This window comes from Rousettus aegyptiacus, unplaced genomic scaffold (genome assembly GCF_014176215.1).
Source record: "Rousettus aegyptiacus isolate mRouAeg1 unplaced genomic scaffold, mRouAeg1.p scaffold_m13_p_4, whole genome shotgun sequence".
Classification (NCBI taxonomy): domain Eukaryota; kingdom Metazoa; phylum Chordata; class Mammalia; order Chiroptera; family Pteropodidae; genus Rousettus; species Rousettus aegyptiacus.
Window position 1 is genome coordinate 132,307,446 of NW_023416307.1, and position 13,976 is coordinate 132,321,421.

General features: G+C 40.8%; 2 protein-coding genes across 3 annotated transcripts in view; one reads left to right on the forward strand and one right to left on the reverse strand.

Moving 5' to 3' along the window:
- Positions 1-5,453, forward strand: part of CAPN7 (calpain 7) — a 32,251-nt gene extending 26,798 nt beyond the window's left edge. Inside the window, exons 17-21 of one of the 2 annotated variants that reach the window (XM_016140249.2) lie at positions 625-770; positions 1,444-1,506; positions 2,108-2,238; positions 4,018-4,110; positions 4,200-5,453. In XM_016140249.2, coding sequence (XP_015995735.1) covers positions 625-770; positions 1,444-1,506; positions 2,108-2,238; positions 4,018-4,110; positions 4,200-4,344 — 578 coding nt within the window. In that variant the 3' untranslated portion in view covers positions 4,345-5,453. The remainder of the gene's footprint in view (positions 1-624; positions 771-1,443; positions 1,507-2,107; positions 2,239-4,017; positions 4,111-4,199) is intronic. The other variant, XM_036218581.1, reaches the window with a different exon arrangement.
- A 749-nt stretch (positions 5,454-6,202) lies between these two features.
- SH3BP5 (SH3 domain binding protein 5) overlaps positions 6,203-13,976 on the reverse strand; it is a 61,454-nt gene continuing 53,680 nt past the window's right edge. Inside the window, exons 5-9 of the mRNA XM_016140250.2 lie at positions 12,135-12,265; positions 10,928-10,970; positions 9,976-10,195; positions 8,142-8,402; positions 6,203-7,667 (exon numbers count right to left, since the gene is read on the reverse strand). Of these exons, the coding sequence (XP_015995736.2) occupies positions 7,456-7,667; positions 8,142-8,402; positions 9,976-10,195; positions 10,928-10,970; positions 12,135-12,265 (867 nt within the window). The 3' untranslated portion in view covers positions 6,203-7,455. The remainder of the gene's footprint in view (positions 7,668-8,141; positions 8,403-9,975; positions 10,196-10,927; positions 10,971-12,134; positions 12,266-13,976) is intronic.

The following is a 13,976-nucleotide window of genomic DNA, read 5'->3' on the forward strand; positions in this document are numbered from 1 at the left end:
TATAATAACATGAATCTCAAAAACATTGAAAAATGAAAGATGTAAAATAAAACACATACAGTCCTTTTTTTAGATATATGCTCACAGAAATAAATTTACCCATTCGTTCTTTTTTAGAGACATGTATGTGTTAAAGTTTGTAAAGATGTCCTCCAAATCTATCAGAGTGGGATGGAATAAATCGAAAGGTGGTGGTTAAAAGGGACTTTGTTTTATAAAGAAGCTAGTATGGCAAAAAAAAAAAAAGTTAATTGAAGGGTAGGGAATTTTTATATATTTCTTTGTATCATTTTTAAAATTTTTCCTCAAAAGAAAAAAAAAGCTAATCCTAACTTTAAAATCTTATACTAGAGAAAAACGCAACATAGGGCAAGTATTAGGGATTACTTTATACCTTATTGAATATGTTCTAAAAGATACTTTTGCTTATTAGAAACTTTTAAAGTTTTATATTGTTTAATTGTAAAGTTTTTATTTGAAATTATAATTCTTTAGTACTATTGTATTTTTAAGATAGAATCAATTAAGGGGATGTCTATCCATTTAATTATTTTTTCCTACCATCAACCATAAAACTTAAATTTAAAACTAGTCTTTTCTGTAAACCCACTTGTTCATTTGCAGCTGACCCTCCCCCATACATTGATGGGATTCGAATTAACAGCCCTCATTATTTGACTAAGATAAAGCTGACTACGCCTGGGACCCATACCTTTACATTAGTGGTTTCTCAGTATGAAAAACAGAACACAATCCATTATACAGTCCGGGTAAGTAAACCAATATACAATGACAAAACAATAATATAAAGTACATAATGTGTTCTGCTTTGTAAGTGGGATTATATACAGAAAAGTTTATTTCTGAAAATTGTTATCTATGTATATTTGTGTGTGTTTGTATATCAGTTCAATATTATTATGATGCTTTCTGCAGAACATGATACTTTTGAAAAGTAATCTTTTATTTTGAATAACATTTTTGAGCATTTTAGTTTTCAGAGTTACAGTTCAGTCTTGAGGTAATGTATGTTGGACTAATAAAAGACTTTGACCTTAGGGAATCAATGGCCTATGAACATTGCTCTCGTAGTTGGGAAGGTTGCTATAATTTGGTTCTGCATAGCTAATTCCATAGACCAGCAAAGCAGCTCAATTTGAATAGATTTTTAGCGGTATTGGGGAGCTAACTTCACTCCATCCTTCAGATGCAGATGCCAAGGCCTAGAGAGATGGCGATCTGTCCTGAGTCTCACACAGCACCAGAGAAAGCTAAGGCAGATCCCTAGCTTCCTAATTCTGTTCATTAAATCTAACTTTATACCAGGCTCCCTGCAGATCATGATGTTTATATGTGCCAACTAATTTTTTAGTCTTCCAATATATTTTGTAACTTTGTTTTTATAAGTATAAACTTTATCAGCATAATAATTTTTTAATCTAGGTATATTCAGCATGCAGCTTTACTTTTTCAAAGATTCCTTCACCATACACCTTATCAAAACAGGTAAGAAAATTGTTTCTTAGGATCACAATCTCATAAACTTCTTAGAATTCCCATTTTTTTCTCATTTTCTCTTTTTCTTCACATTTAACAATTTCTTACAAAATAAAAGTATTCTGGGACTTGAAAGGAGTAAGGGAAATGTAAGTAGCTTCCACCCAGTCTGGGTTGGAATACAAGGTCTTCAATGAGCAACACTAAGTGATTCTGTGGGAAGAAATAAGAAGTTCAGAGAAAGATTAATGCAAACTTCAGTCTAAGGAAGGCCATGTGGATGAACCTCTTAAGTAGAATGAGGTTGATTTTGCAAGGTGGGCTAGATGTATAGAGGATGATTTGAGGGAGAATTATTGTCAGGGAGAACAACTTGATTGAAGGCTGAGAAATGGAGATAGGGTTCAAGTAGCAGTAGCAGCAGAGTAGCCTGGCTGAAACGGGAGTTACATTGACTGTCAGTGGCAAATAAAGACTGGAGAGAGGGTGGAGCCAGAGTGGAAGGTTGTCTTCCCTTTTTTTGGAGGGAGGCATGTAAAGGAGTTTTGTCTTTAACATGGAATTGGAGAATCTGAAGTTTTGTTAATAAAAAAAACCTTTGTTTTATTAGATTAATGGAAAGTGGAGTGGTCAGAGCGCTGGAGGATGTGGAAATTTCCAAGAGACTCATAAAAATAATCCCATTTACCAATTCCATATCGAAAAGACTGGGCCATTACTGATTGAGCTAAGAGGACCAAGGTTTGTGATAAGTAACTTTCTTAAATGAATAATGTCATCCAAAAATGAGCTTAGTGGAACAGAATAGTGTTTTGAAACAAACCTATGCATATATGGACACTTGATTTATGATAAAGATGATTTTGCAGAGGAGTCTGTTCAATAAATGGTGCTGGTATAATTGAGTATCCATGTACCAGAAAGGTAATTAAACCCTGTCTCACAGCAAATCTGAAAATCAGTTCCAGGTGGATTACTAATATAGGAGATATCTTTAAAAGATTTTTAAATATAAAAACATCTGCAGTTTTTTAAAAATTTAAATGCAAACAGGCATGTCATAAGAAATATAATTCAAATGGCCAATGATTATAAGAGCCAGAAATTCGAAAGAACCCAAATTTTCATCAGTGACATTTAAGATTATAGTCAGAGTCCTACATAATAATGGAAATAATTATAGCTAACCACATAATGGGTAAGTCGTAAAAATAATGCTAAACAATAGAAACCACAGAATATATACTATATGATTCCACTTATATGAAGTCAAGAACAGACAAAACTAAACTTTTAAGGATATACACTTTAATAGTCACACTACAGAAAAAGCAAGAAAGTGATTGCCATAAAAGTTAGCTGTGTGGGGCAGGAGTTGTGGTCCAAAAGGAGGATTCAAGGGACTTCTGTCATGCTGAGAGGGTTGTGTTGGATCTAGGTGGTTGTAACCCAGTAGTGTGTGTTCACTTCACAAATTGTTAAGTTATATATTTATTTTATATACATTGTTATGTACCACAATTTTAAAAGTTTTAAAAAATAGAGAATACAAATAAAAAGGTACTTCTAAATAAAACTAGGCTTAATTTTGCCTGCCTTACAAACTAATTCAAAAGAAACTAATAATCATTTAGATATGACTAAGCTCTTTTTCCTTAATCATTTACAAAACTACCAACTTACGATAGGTGAAATAAGGGATCTAATTGCCCCTTTGTATTTAATTTCTAGATAGATTAAACATGTAAAAATGTTTGACAATGTGTATTTTTTCCTTTATTGCCTAATTCATGTCTTTTGCCCATTTTTCTGTTGGGAATTGCCATGTTTTTTCATAACTGTAAGCATGAATAAGGGTATGTCTATAAGGATACTAACACCTTCACATATTTGCAAATATTTTTCCAAGATCATTTTTTTCATATAGAAATTTCATTTTAAAGGAAACCAGTCATCTGGTTTATTTTGCTGTGGGCAGGAAATCTCACCCCAATAGGCACTTTTCACCATATTTTCTTCTAATTCTTTTATGTTTTTTTACAGTCTGTTTTTAAAATCCATATGGAAATATTTTTATAGTTGGCATAAAATACAGCTTACCAATTTTTTCTAAGTTTTTGTTACCTCATCACCATCTAAATAAATAACCCTTTCCCTACTGATTTGGAATGCTAACTACTTCCATAGATTTAGATTTTATTTCAGGGTTTTCTCTCCTGTCCTACCTTTTCTGCTTAATACAATGACAGTATTTTATCATTTAAATTTAACACTATTATCTGGGATCCTGTGGTAAAAATATAGTCTCTTCTAAAGAAAGTTTTATATTAATTTTTATGGCTTCAATTTAATATAAGTGGTTTTTTGTAATTAACAGTAAAAATAGTATGTGTGTATTTGACAAGCTTTAGAAAGCGTATACTTGATTTTAATAATACATTCGAACTTTAAGTATGTACTTATTTTTAGGTATGTATTTGAGACTACGTAGCAGTAAATTCTGTTCCTTTTTACCACTAGGCAATATAGTGTTGGCTTTGAAGTTGTAACAGTTTCTATGGTAGGAGATCCTGGTCCCCATGGCTTTCAGAGGAAATCTAGTGGTGACTACAGGTAATGTTGACATTTTGATTATATCTGGGTTATACTTTGCTATTTGTGGCATCATCTGTAAATCTTGCTTTTATTTTCCCTGAATATAGGTGTGGGTTTTGCTACCTGGAATTAGAAAATATACCTGCTGGAATTTACAATATCATTCCCAGTACTTTTTTGCCTAAACAAGAAGGACCTTTTTTCTTGGACTTTAATAGTATTATCCCTATCAGGACAACACAACTTCAGTGATGGGGAAATCTTAGCAATTACCAGATTTTATATTTACCACGCAATCAACTCTTCAAATGAGGACGTCAATCTCCAGGACCCTAAACACAACCATCAGAACAGAATTAAATCTCTAAAAAATGCTTCATTGGAATCTGGTGCTCAAGTCAGGATGTTTAGCGCGAATTGTAAATAGTCAGAATTACCTTAAATTACTTTAGAAGTATCATTTACATGGTTTTGTGTATATGTGGAGTTGGCTTGCATTTAGGGGCCAAACTGTATTAAAGTACATACAGATGATTAAAGATTAGGCTGTCAGTACTGTGCGATGTCTTTGCTAAGAGGGACATAGACTCATTGAGTGGAATGGTAGGCTGTCATAATCTGAAATATTTACGTTACGTTTGTCTTTCTGGCAGAGCATGTTGTAAGTTAAACCTGCTTGTGTTGTGACTCCCCTGTACATCTTGGGCAACTGTTACCAAATGAATCATGTCACTGTAACAGATTTTAATTCTGCATTTAAATGTTTTAATTTTGACTTTAAATGTTTGTTGCCCAGGTGTCATGAAAGAATAAAGCTTTAAGAAATTACTAACCTAGCATGAAGATGCTCATGCTTAAGAATGAAGGTTGTTGAAGTTAGATATCTGTCTCCTATTGAATCATGTAAAGAGAACTAAGGTATATTCACTATTGCAATTCTTATTTTTTATCAGGTTGATGAAAGTAGTCTGAGACATTGAAGACAGTACAATTTAGTTTGTATAGTCTTTTTAAAATTGCTGTGTAGTTCAGTGCTCTTATAGTAACAGCACTCTGAAGAAAATACAATTGACAATTTAATATATGGTAATTGGGGTTGCATTTGGGCAAATTGCCAAGATAGTACTGTCATGTGTAAATTCCCAGTTGTTTACATAAAAATCCATCAGAGCTGAATGATGCTCAAGATTTTAAAGATCTGAAAATTAAGGTGGAATTTTTCATGTCTCTGCTTTATAATTACCAGAACTTATTTTGTATTTCTGCTACCTTTAATTGAAATAAAATGTTTATACTTACGGAAACTGCATATTTAACCTAGAGAAATTGATTATTAAAGGACTTAATCTAGTATGTTCCATTATTTGCTTGAAAATTCACATTTCAACAAAAACTGTTCTTTAACATTCGGGATAGTAGTAGATTGTTAAACTAGTAAGATTTCATTTCAGTAAATATTTAATGCTTTTGATTTGATATTAATTTTAGGTGGATTAATTTTCTGTGGCCCTTTTTAAAAATCTAAAGCATAAGAAATATATAAACACATACACGATTTGAACTTCTTGTGCTAAAAGTAGTTGCAAACTGAAGACTTAAGCCCTGTCCTCAAAAATCTAATGGAGGACACCTATATATGAGCAATTTAATATAATTATGTTGAATTCTATAATTGAGTTCCAAACATGGTTGCTACAGTTATATAAGGAAAGGAATGATTAATTTTGGCTAGACCAATATAGAAAGAATAGAATCACCTAGGGAGCTTTTTGAAAGCCCAGTGCCCAAGTGTACCCCAAATCAATGAAGTCAACCTCTGGGGCTAAGACAAGAGAGCAGTATTTTTTAAACTTCCTGGGAGATCCCAGTGTGAACCAGAGGTCCACTCCAGTATGTCCACCTTGTATTTCTTCTCCTGCCACTGTGTCTTCTTATTGCTCAGCTTTGTAACAGCAAAAGTGGAATTCTAATTCACATGTTGGTAATTGGGGCTTAAATGATTAAGATCCATGACCTTAATTGCATTCCATGCTCTTCCTATGGCAAGAAATTTGCCTAGAACTTTAGTCAACATCAGGATTTCTTATTTGAAGTCAAAGAAAGTCAGACATTTTCTTAAGTCATTTTTATTACACTCAAGGTATTAAGACAAGTACAAAATAACTTTGTAATCAGGATACTGTATCGTTAAAAAAAGGAGAAAACACTATAGTATGAAGAGATTTACAAATGACTAAAGTAGGCAAGTTGACAGAATTAACAAACAACTGGAAATGGGGTTGGCTTTTTTTCCTTCTGGAAATGCCAGGTCTTCTTAACAAATAAAATACAGTGCTCTTAAATATGTGTAACCACGAAAACAAAGAAAAGCAGTGTTAACACTACTACTAGCATAAGAGACCCCACTGCATCTATTCAACAGCCTCGGGCCAACACACGCCTACTCCCTTTCCTAGCTTCAAGAAACAAGTTTCTCTAAGTACTACTAGTGCAGCATAACCCTTAAGTAACTTTTCACTTTTAAAGTTATAACCTACAGAGAAATTAACACCTTGTCGATCTAGAATAACAATGGCAACCATTCTTTACATGCACTTCCCTTCGAAATAAGTCCCCTTGGCTGGTAGGATAAGGTTTATGCTATAGAACCTTCTCTCATACAGCCACAAATCCCTTTCTATGATGTGTCCTTGCTACCCTCACCCCGCCCCACCCCCAATCCCCATAACGGGCATTCACCTTTCCCACCCTAAAAAGTGCAGTTCATAGTAACCTCTACAGAAACTGGTTTCAATGGGTGTCCAGCATATACTTTTTAAAAAGCCCCTTCTAAACACCAGATATGATGAAAATGAATTATGTTCTTGAATTTTAAGCCTTCGCTGAGTCAAAAAGGTGTGTTCTGAACGTTTGGGTTTTGTCTTGTGTTGTTTTCATTTGGATCCCCTAGGATAGAAAGGAGAGAACACCCCCCTTTCCCCAAACCGAAAGTGAGTAAAGAGGAAGAGAAGCAAGCTGTCGACCCCGGCTGGGCACAGCTTCCCAGCCCCTTTCCTGGCTCTGGTTCTTTCATAGGAACTAGTTATTGCTTCCATAACACTGTTACAGGTGATGTACCACAAAGGTGGTGAACCTGGTCACAGTCCACCTGCAGCAACAGCTCTGCTCTGAAATAAATACACCAGCCCAAGAGCTCTTACCCAGAAGTAAAATCTTCAGCCTTCAGGTCACTGAAACTTCATTAGTGCAGTTTAGAGTAAACGCTTATGATTTGGCATGTGTAAAATGATTATTGGCACAATGTTCTCCACACAGTTTCATGTATAAATAGTGATATGCACGTGGGCCCAGACCTTGCATCAGTCAGCCGATCTGCACCGCCTTTATGTCAGCAGTGACGCCATCTCTTCCCTTGGAGCACTGCAGGGAGAGCTGCTTCATCCTGCTCACCAAGGCCTGGCCCTCGGGGGAGGTGCTGCTTTGGACCTTGCCACCATCGCCGCTGCTGCTGCTGAGACCCCGATTGTTGTTGGCTTTGTCACTTGTTTTGTTCTCTGCCCCTTCTGCTCTGTCTCCTACAGAAATGTAAAGATTATTGAGAATTGACAATTCCAAGAGTCACTTAGGCCCAAGCCAATCGGCCAGCTCAGCCCTCTAGACTCCCCGGTGTTGCCCAACCATGTATATCAGAAGGTTCTCCGTCACAATACTGCTTACTGCTTTTATTCCTCAAGGTGTTTTATATATTCCTTATCTTTAGAGAGATGAATCCTGCCATACTCAATAGCTAGGAAAAAGAAAACTCTAGCCTGTGCTTGTCAAGAGGACTGTTGTGATGAGAAAGAGCCCAAGCTATGGAGCCAGAAGCCCCCCAAACAGGACTTGGAAACTATCTCAGTGATCGATACTGACAGCACACTCACACAGACCAAGTAACACGGCACTGGGGGCTCCAAGGCCTGGCAAAGGTCTAGAGCAGTGCAGACATCGGGCTGCAAAGGCAGTGAGTCATCTGGGACAGCGCTGCTGGTGAGAGAGCTGCTACTCACCTCGTTCCACCTCACACTCTGGGGAGGAGGCCCCACTGCATTCGCTGCGAGGGCCCAATACCGGGAACATCATCCCGAACTCTGACAGGGACACGGGGCTGGGCAGATCCAGGCTGCCGGGCCTCACGACTGCAGAGAATTGGTCGGCCGTCTCAGATGGGCTTGTTGGTCCTGAACTAAAGCTGGACACAGAATGGGTTTCCGAGTCATCTTCAGACACAAAGTTGCTGCAGTTGTCATCTTCAAAGGCCTCGGAGGCCACTAGGATGAGAGAACACCAGTCAATCACACAGGGTCTAGCGGATGGCAACCTAGTTCCTTAAACACCTCCAGAAGTGCTCGCTGCTGGCAGGCAGCTAGACACGGCATGGGAACTGCAGAATCCCTACCACCGTGGGTACCTAATATAAGGAACGTGACCCTCCCCAAGCCTGCATGACCAGACTATAATGCAGCTTGGAGGGAAGCGGCTGGCCTCTGGATCTCAGGGATATTCAGTGTCAATACAGTAACTCTCTAGCCCCCGCTCTAGAAGTATCACCAGACACTGCTTAAAAGTAGATGATCTCAGCAACAGATCAGGGGCTTTTCTCTACCTGTCTCCCAAACAGATCCACACCTGCACAAGAAGAAGGCCGGCCCTTTGTAACGCATCCCCAACGAAAACAATCGGACTTCAGGGCTTTCTCCAAACACAGAGGAGTTAGGGGAAGAAACAGCCCTGCATATGTAGCATGCTTTGAGACATCTTCCAGGCGACTTCTGATCTCATAAGAGACTCAAGAGCCTACCTAGATCATGATGTGCCCCTCCCCCATACAGATGCACAAAATTACAGTGCTCTCACTTATTTTGTGGACCAGAATAACCAAGGCTCAGAGACATGTTTGAAAGCCTCTAGCCTAATTCTCCCCTTCGGCCAGCACACATCCTGCTTCGGATTTTTTTTTTTTTTACTCCCCTATTCTCTCACCTAATCTTTAAAACCAGCGTTGCAGCATCCATAGAGGATTCCCATGGATGAGAAGTACTGAAATGTTGCGGACAGAAAATAGGCTCAAATCCAGTCCTTTCTCCACTACTTGCTGTGTAGCCTCGATCGAGTTACTTAACCTCTCTGAACTTCATGTTCTCCTCTACACAGGGTTTATGAGATGTCTATTAAAAGTACCTCACACTGATGCTCGGTATAGTTTCCTTTACCTTGAGCCTGGCATTTAAACATTTATTGACTGAATTTAAAAATACCTGAGAAAGGAGCCCGGGAAAGTGTCAACAAGGATTATTCCACAGAAAAAGTGTGCAAAGACAGTGCTGGAGGGATTTTCTTGATTAATGGAAAGGGAGGACATTAAATCAGTTTCCTAGGCGGTGGTGCTGGAAAACCAGTTCTCTGTGGCCACACACCACTGAGTGCTTACTAGGTGCCAGTGGTACTTCGTTTAATCCTAACCACCACCCTACACAGTGTATAGTAGATACTATCATACTCCCTGTTTTATAGGTGAAGAAACATATAAATCATGCAATGATGGGAAGGCCAGGATTGACTCCAACCTAATTCCAAAGCCCCTGATCTTAGCTCTTCTTTCCTGTAGTATTTCTCAGGAATGTTCTAACATGTACTTAGAATATCGGAGAGGGATGGACATGCAACATTTTCCAAACTACTGACCACAGAATCCTGATTCGAGGAACATCTTAGCATCTTAAGCCACCTGAAATAGCCCTCAGGCCTGGCCAACTGAAGCCCCTCTGTGATGGCAAGGCAGCCCTTAAAGCAGGTCGCACAAGCTGTGTCGTCTCCCTGTGTGCGCATGAGCCCCTGACTCACCGGAAATGGTGTCCGGCTCCAGTTTGCTCCCCGACAGATCCTCCACGGACGTGCTGCTGCCCTCCGCCCCGACACCGCAGCCCCGAGGCCCCATGGCGCTGGAGCGCCGCCGCTCATGGATCTCGTCCGAGATCATCTCCAGGTTCTTCAGGGCTGTCTTGTACTCCCCTTTTGCCAGGGCCAGTTTGGCCTGCAGGTCATCCACGGTCTTCTTTAGTTGCTGGTCAGGAGAACGGGAAGCTCCGTAAGTGAAGGCTGCCCCTACTCACCTTGTGATGCTTTTGAATGACAGGTTCCAGCACATTTTCTGCCCATCACTACACTCCAAAGACTTTCCCAAGGCATGACTCAGGACCTGTTTACTCTTACACAGCTCTCCATGCATCACATATAAATGCAGCCGCCACCACCCCCAACTCCCATCCGGGTGACCAACTCGAGCTCTCTTATCTAGAAACTACCACTGGCAGAATAAAATCCATCAGGGAAGAACAATGGGTATCAAACTCATACAGACATCCCACACTCTAGTCATTTAGTCCCCAGCATTGTGGCTCTCAAACTTGAGCTTGCATCAGAAGAATCCCCTGCAGGGTCTGTTAAAGCTCAGAGGGCTGGGCTCCACCAGCAGTTGCTGATACAGTGGGTCTCACTTGTGGGACTCAAAAATGGGCACTTCTAATAAGTTCCCAGGTGATGTTGCTGTTGTAGGAGCATACTGAGAATTACTGACCAGTCCGAATCAGAAAGTGACTATACAACAGATGTGGAGAACTTCGGAGACCACTCAAGACCCAACCAAGACCATTTTAAGGCCTGAAAACAGTAAAGAATGTGTTCCCTCCACTCTCCTCTTGTAACAAATGTGCCATTTAAAAGTCAGCTGTCAAAAAGGGGGCTTTGACTAAAGAAAAATCCCATCAGCAAGCAACAAAGCCAAGGTCACACATACCTCAAGCTGCACATAGTACCTTGCCTTGAGTTCAAAATAAGGCCTGTGAAAGGAAGAAAAAGCAGAAGTGTACTATAACACCATGACAACAATAAACGCCACTAGGTGTGTAAGGAGGCATTAACTACAGCTGGCCAGGTCATTGGTTCCAGGACTTAGTAAACTGACAAGCCATGAGCTGAATGTGATGCTCCCAGCTCTGGGGCCTGACGGATACAGCACCAGTCAGAACCGCTGGGATGTCCCCATATCTCACCTAAGATATGGGGATACCTGGAGCCCCTGCACCATGATTCACTCTCCTCTCTGGTGTGCCCAGCGGCTAATGTGGCTAAGGAGGTTGGCTCCGCATGGATGAATAGCAGATAGAGCTGGAGAAGGGGCTGCCTCAACCCACGCCCTCCGCTGCTGAGGTCAACAGGGCAGGGGAGAAGGACCACTCCTCCCCTCACTGAGCACAGCAGGGCTACTGAAAGGACAGGCTCAGGTCAGTCCTCTTGGGCTTTGTCTAGGACTAAAGATATCGGACAGTCTATAGACTCATCCAGGTCAGGGGCAAGAGACAGGACAAGAAATGCGAGAATTCTTCTAGTCCCCTGGGTTCTGGGTCAGCCAGAAGACCCTGGCTCTGTTTAGGAACTTTGGTGTGTGGGCACTAAGAGTAGACCAATGCTTTATCCTTGAGCTTGTTCACCCGCCTTGAAGCTCCAGGTCTGTCTGGCTGTTGGGTCTAGGCCATCCCAAGTCCTGTCTCTTGCTCAGAGGCCCAACAATTGTGAGTAAAGCAGGGGGCCTGTCTCCAAGATCATTACTGTATAAAACTATACAGGAGTGGTAGTGAGAAGAGCTTGGGAAAACTCCATTATAACCAGTCCTGCACCATTTCATCAGCCCCTGGTCCCAGGAGAACATGTGTTATAGACACAGCTCCTCTCCATTATACTGACAGGTAAACTGAGGCCCAGCCGATGGGCCATGTAACGGTTTGCTTTTGAAGCTCCTTTTTCTGTGCTTCTCAGGAGCAGCCCCACCGAGCACCCTCTCCCTGTGGGAATTACACAGAATGCCGCGGGGCAGAGGGAGCCTGGGCAGGGGCCCTGATGAGACGAGTCCCTGAGAGCAAAGCACATATAAGGTTGAGAAGATTCGGAAGAGGAGCACAACCACACGGCCCCAGGGACACTTAGACCTTCGTGCCCATACTCACTTGGACTTGTTGATGGCTCTCTTGAGTTTCTTCTCCAGCTGCCGCATGCGGCCCATGGCTGCGTTGTACCTGGCTGCTGTCTCCTTGTGCACCAGCTCGCTCCTTGTCTTGGTCTGCTCAGCCTCCATGACCTTCAAACGACAGCAGAGGTCAGCCTGGCCCAACCCAGAACAGTCCCTCCTGACGTACTGTCATTTTTTTTTTTTTTTAAATATTGAGGGAGTGAGTGGGCAGACTAAGATTAAACTAAATTCCATATAGAATATGATTATTTTCCCCCGCTTTTCTATTTTGGAACAGTTTCATCAGGTAGGACTACATAGCCAAATTGGATACAGCAATGGGCAGGAAAGAAAACAAGGAAAAATTTAAAAAATCAAAGAAAAATATGAAGCATTCTCTGATCCAATCAATGTACACTTCCTTCTGCTCTCCTGCTTGGACAGGCAAATGGGCAAACGGCACCAATGGGAACTTAGACACCAAAAAACTGGGAGGTCCAGCAAAACCAGCCATGGCAGCATCAGGACAAGAAGGCAGCCAGGATCCAGGAATGTTAAACCTCACATTTAAACAAATTAAAATCAAAGCATTCATAGCAAATTTGGAGGGTTACAAAATGTTATGACCAGGAGACTGGTCAAAATTCCGGGTGCAAAATTCCAGTGGGAACATTTTGTTGATAGCCTGTTGATAAAAAATGAGCTAACAATCAAGAGCCCTCCATGGCCAAAACCACGGCAGCTCAAAGGCTCATTCCCTGATACACGGGACAATGTAGGTTTTTTCTCACTTAAAAGCATCAGACCAAGGCCTGCCTTGAGGAGAGATGATGAAGGAATAAATAGCAGCTCAGACCACATAAGCAGCTCAGAATTCTTTTTTCCCCTCTTCTACTTACAATTCACACAAATGTTATAAAATGAACTGGAGAGGCAGGAGCGAGGTGAGGCTAGAGGGCTGTACTTTGTTTTACCCCGAAAGCATCAGAGAGGAGCCAGAGGGCATTCAGGTCATTAGTCCTGACTCCCTCAGACCCAGCAGGACAATTTTAGGAAGGGCACCACCTTGTCTTTAAGTAGAGGTTAAAAAGAGAAGCCCAAGGCAGGAGGCAGCTGATGTTCGATCATCCCCTGCTGTACAGAGGCACACTCAGCCCTCGGATTGTTTGTTTATGTACTTATTTACAATGAGGACTTTTTAAAGTATCAAGAAAAAATATGAAAGACTTTAAAATGAGCATTAAACAGTAGAATTAAAGCCAGAGAGAGAAGGGAAAGAGGACAGAACTGAGCTAAGCTGACATGTGACGTGCTGCCAAAATGACTCCTCAACTAAGACCAAAGGGCGAGGAGAATCCTTTCCCTTTGCTTCTAACACCAAAGATTTCACAGTGAAAAAGAATGCACAAAAGATGTCCCAAGCTTGGGCACAGTAATGTCTTAAATCTTAGGCTTTCAGGTTTTACTGGTGTAACCTTCATGAAACTCAAAACCCCAAATTTAACAGACAAATGAAGACAAACACATTGGGGAGGATCTGTTCCATTATGAAAGGAGTTGAGGCAAGGTTCACCTTTAAGGAGCTGTCTGAAAGCATTTTAAATAGCCTGACTCAGAAAGGCTATGATTTGAGGCTACAGCACAGAAGGGTCCCTGCAAGAAGCAGAGTTCTCACCGGCTACACAGGGGCTCTCAACTGTCAGCCCCTAGTCTGCAAAAAGCAGCAAAGGCTCTCTAAAATTAAACACTCAGAAAGTTCCAAGCCCTTGGCAACATTGCTGATGAAGACCGAGGAGATGGCAAGCCTGTCGCTGTCCCTTACTTCACCCCCATTAAGCCA